At 35.0% G+C, this 5,000-nt stretch overlaps 1 protein-coding gene across 1 annotated transcript; it reads left to right on the top strand.

Moving 5' to 3' along the window:
- Positions 1-230: 230 nt before the first annotated feature.
- On the top strand, positions 231-4,847 carry LOC143279325 (uncharacterized). Its single transcript, XM_076583340.1, has 11 exons — positions 231-618; positions 762-876; positions 1,071-1,124; positions 1,611-1,750; positions 1,885-2,016; positions 2,218-2,377; positions 2,746-2,960; positions 3,118-3,197; positions 3,624-3,768; positions 4,074-4,209; positions 4,452-4,847. The coding sequence occupies exons 1-11, from the start codon at positions 544-546 to the stop codon at positions 4,622-4,624; spliced, it is 1,425 nt and encodes a 474-aa protein (XP_076439455.1). The 5' UTR covers positions 231-543; the 3' UTR covers positions 4,625-4,847.
- Positions 4,848-5,000: the final 153 nt, after the last annotated feature.

A 5,000-nucleotide genomic window follows, 5' to 3' on the forward strand; every position in this document is an offset into this window, starting at 1 on the left:
ACAAAATCCAATAAAAAAAAAACAACTAGACCTTTTTTTTTCCCCTCTCTCTCTTTCACAAAGGTAATGGCTGGGAGTGTTTGTCAGTTTTAATATCTCTAGAGTGTCTGGTAATGCGGTTATAAGCAGACTACTTAAATACCTTTTTTGCAAGGGAAAAATCTTCTTACAGGGACATGAAAAAAAAATAAAATAAAAACAACGTATATTGGACCGTTTTATCCCCCTCTCCCCCCCTCCCCCACCCCCCAATCCGGTTAACTCACTCAATATGGCCAGTCCTCTCTTCTCCCCTACACAGACCCCTCGGATGTCCGGTGGGTGTCTGAATGACCCAACCTTTAGCTTCCGTCGGTATTATTTGTCCACATTCACGTCTTCAGTATAAGAGCCTTCCGCTTTATATATTACACTCAAGTATGAACAGATACTAACATTTGACAATCTACTATTTTTGGATTAATTATAAACAGTATATTTTTGTGTGTGTGCAGATATCCCTGCAAAATATGTGACAAGATCGTCACCAACAGAGCACGGCACATGGTTGCCGTGCACAAAGTAGACATAATAAAAGCGAGAGGAATGCGTTATGATGATTTACAAACAAAACGAAAGGTAAATAGCTACCTTTTTTCTTTCATTTTTTTATATGTTATATATCTCTGTATATATATACACACATTTTTTATTATAATTTATTTTAATATATATTATTTGTTTTATTGTTTTAAACTAATTTTTGTTGTTGTTGTTGACAGAAGGTGCAATGTCCTCTATGTCAGAGGATGATAATCAACCTCGGAAGGCATTTGGAAAATGTGGAAAAAGTTGCCCGAGATTCCGAGCAATGGGAACAACTGATGAAACGTACAAGTAAGAAATATTTTATATAAAAAACAACAACATATGAACATATTCCTTTTTTAGTAAGAATGTTATTTTTATTTGATAAAAATGTTAGAATAATAAAAAAATTTAAAAAAAAGACTTTCAGATGTTTCTTGATGTTATTAATTTTTTTTATTCACGACTAGCTACGGCTAACACACATGTTTATATGATTACAGAACGAAACGGACCAGAGCAAGAAATTAGTTGTATCCCTGCTCAACATCCTCAAAGTAAGTCGTAGCTCATTTATTATTGTAGAAATAGTCTCTTAAAAAAACACCCAATCACAGACTCTCATTCCCATTCCTTGTCTCTGGTCTTTTTTTTTTCGTAACTCTCTCACTTACTGTTTAACTCACTCAGTACGGCCAGTCCTCTCTTCTACTCTACACAGACCCCTCGGATGTCCAGTGGGTGTCTGAATGACCCAGCCTTTAGCTTCCGTCGTCAGAATTGTGGTATTCTTTGTCAACATTCACCTCTTCAGTATAAGAGCCTTCCGCTTGCAATATTTTGATGATGGTAACTGGGATGAAACGCTGTTAACGTCGTCTCTTTCGCCGTTCGTATGGAGGGAGTTAAAGTGATGTTTGTATAAAAGAGTTTTTGTAAGCTTATAACACACACACACACACACACACACACACACACACACACACACACACAAAATTTAAAGACTCTTTTGTGTATTAAACATGTGGGTTTTTTTGTTACAGGACAAGTTTTAGAGGATTTTATTAAATTTCGACGAACATTTCAAGAAAGATCTTTGAACACAATAAAAAAAGAAATGACTTCCATCATGAGTTGTCTGCTGGCATTAAACAGGTCTGCAAATCTGGAGGTGATTTTTAAGGTAAGATTAGTTTTTACTAAAAAAAAAAAAATTTTTTTTAGGGGGAGGGGTTATTTTTTTTAACATGTACATAACCCATATGATTTTATTGTTTATAAAAAAAACTTATGTCTATGTGTTTTTTTTATGTTTAGATTCCTGACGACGACGACAGTCGTGCATCCGCAATTTTTATGACGATGATATTGATTCCCATGAAAACGATTCTCCAAAAAGAAGGCAACAGAGTTGCATCAAGCCAATACAACAAACTATTGGCTTTCAGTGTAAGGATATTTTTTTTTACAAATTATTTGTGGTTTTTTTTTATTTGTGATTTTTTAAATGTTTAATTGATGTTGGTGGAGGAAGGGGGTGGGGGGGAATTATTTTTTTAAGTAAGTTAAGTGTGTTAATACATAAAAAAAACACCAAAATAATGTAAATTCTTTTTATTTTTTAACGTTGTCTGAAAATCGTGTGTGCAGACTTTCTTAAAGTGGCTGTCGGAGGCAAAACATTTTTTTTTACAAAAAAATAACTTGGCCTCCGAAGTGCAGAATTTGCACACACATGTCAAGGCCGCAATGGTCCAATTCCGAGCATCAAAAAAAATGCGTGCTATTGCGATAAACACGGAGACGAGACGTAAGTACCCTACTACTCTACTTACATACATTTGTAATTTATAACTCATAAAATGTTTTTAATTTAAAGAAAAAAAAGAGACACACATATACAGAGGAATTTCAGTGTTTTCTTTATCTAAACACGTTTTTTTAATGTTAAATACAGGTCACTGTTATTTAAGATAGTTTATAAAACAACAAGTATACATAGTTTGTGCTGTACCAAAAAAAAAAAAAATTCAAACCCCCATTACAGTACAAAGTTTATAAAAAAAAAACCGTAAGAATTATTTTTGAAAATGTGAGTTAGAGGAAAGAGGTATAATTAATGTTTTTTAGAAAATATATTGTCATTAATTTGTGAATATTTTTTCTGTTTGATTATAGCAATGGACATACAAAATGATTTTGAAACAAAAAATCTTATGACATCCCTGGCCTGTGAGGACACATGGTCTGACAAGACTAAGGCCAGGGATGTCCTTATGACGCTGCTCGCGGTCGGAAGCATCTCACGGCTGGGAGCCATCCGCAATATGACCGTCGAGCAGCTTCATAACGCCAAAACTGTGGAAGAGGATGAAAACCTTTACCGCATTGATGTAAGTCTATTTGCTGAATATTTATTAATTAAAAAAAAAGAAATGTTTTTGTTATTGTTGGGTTTTTTTTTGTTGCATATGAACCTATGTGTTTGCAGTTATTTTTATGGCTTGATTTTTCAATGAAATTAAAACGTTTTGCTTTCTTTTTATTTAGGTCACCACTCATAAAACTATGAAGATTTATGGAGCGGCTGGAATATATTTATCTAAAGACCTGAAACCACACCTGCAGCGGTAAATATTGGGAGAGTTCTTTTTAACATTTTTTTTTCTGTTTTTGCATTTATAAAACTTTATTTATTGTTTATAGGCATGCAGAAAGTGTCAGAAAGAGAGATAAAAAAAAAGAGAAAAAACATACACGCACACGTACACGCACAACATAGAGACAGCAGTCAGAAACGTTTGTTTTTTTTTACATTTTCTGTAGTTTATTGCTTTGCTTTTTGACAACAGTTTGTTTTACTCCAGCTCGAAGTTCTCGGAAGGGGAAGTAACTCAATACAATCCCTCTACATTTGTTTGATTTTTATACTTTTGTAATTCCCCCCCCTCCCCCCCCCCCGCCCCCCCCCACCCCCTTCTTTTCCCAAATTTCATATTTCTTTTAGATACTAAATATTTTTTTTTGTTTCTGTTTTTTTTTTATCTTTGTTCAAGATACTTGGATGAGCGACCCGCAGAATCACCATGGGTTTTCTGCACATCAACAGGGAAACAAATCAGTTCTAGCCATGCAGCCTATGTGTTCAGAAAAATGACGCATACAACAGCAACACAAATGCGAAAAAGTGTAGCTGTTGCAGTAAGTAGTTATCCTCCTACGCATATATCTTTTTCTTTTTTTTTTTGCATAATTTTTATAAAGCTGTACTAACACACACAAAGTTGCATGTTAAGACCAAAATATAAAAAAAAATTTCAACATGGTTATCGTACTATTTTTTATTTTAATTTTGTATCATTTTTTTTTCTATTTTTGTATAGAGTGATTTGTTTTTACTATTTAAATCTATCTCATAGATTGTTGTTGTTGTTTTTTTTACCTTTTGTTATTGTTGTATGTTTGGTTACCTAAACTGGCTAAATGCTTTTGTTTTTTCTCCTCAGCATCGGGAGTCGCCGGCGGAGGTGCAGAACGCAATTTCAGAGGCCATGCTCCACAGCCTCATTGTACACAAAGAATCCTATGCTGGCAAAACACACCACAGCACGGTGTACAAGGGTCTGAGAGCTGTTGGAGCAGGTATGACCAAAAACAAAACAAAAAAAATAGATTTTTTTTTTTACAATTATAAACAGCTTTACTAGTTTGTTTGTTTAGGTTTCTTTTTTTTTTAAGTTTAAAAAGTGAAATTATTTAGTAGTGTGACCTACACATCATTTAAATAAAAATCTAATTAATATACACATACATACACAAAAACAGTGTTTTAATCCAGGTTCTTGTTGTTGTTGGGTTTTTTTTTGTCAGTGCAAACTCTGCAGGTCGTCGAAGAGGAGCCCGGGCCGTCGGGATTAAACCAGTCCTCAATGGACGACCAGCCCGGGCCGTCAGTAAACCAGTCCTCAATGGACGACCAGCCCGGGCCCTCGCAGACGCCTGTCTCACCTCCGCCGGCATCCGCTCGAAAACAGTCACCCGCTCCGGTGTCGAGTAAGTTTTTCCCTTCCAAAAAAAAAAGATTATTTTTTTCTCTATTAGTCCCTATATACCATGCTTATTTAATGAGTAATCTTTTTTTTTTCTTCTCCTTTTCTTTTTTTTTTTTTTGGAACCGATGTGTTGACACCAAAACTCTGTCAGTTGCTAATAATGACTGGTCAAAGGGACAAAACTCTTCAGCGATACCAGCAGTACGAATCCTGACATACTGTTTTTGTTACCGGACAAAGGGAAAAAAAAAAAAGGGGGGGGGGGGGGAGGGAAGGGGAATGAAAAAAAAAAAGCACTGTATGTGCATCATTGAAAACTTGTCTAAATGATATGTTTTTGTTTTCAGAATCCATGGGGACACTCCTCAGATTTCAAAAACC

This window comes from Babylonia areolata, unplaced genomic scaffold, assembly GCF_041734735.1.
Source record: "Babylonia areolata isolate BAREFJ2019XMU unplaced genomic scaffold, ASM4173473v1 tig00004023_2, whole genome shotgun sequence".
Classification (NCBI taxonomy): domain Eukaryota; kingdom Metazoa; phylum Mollusca; class Gastropoda; order Neogastropoda; family Buccinidae; genus Babylonia; species Babylonia areolata.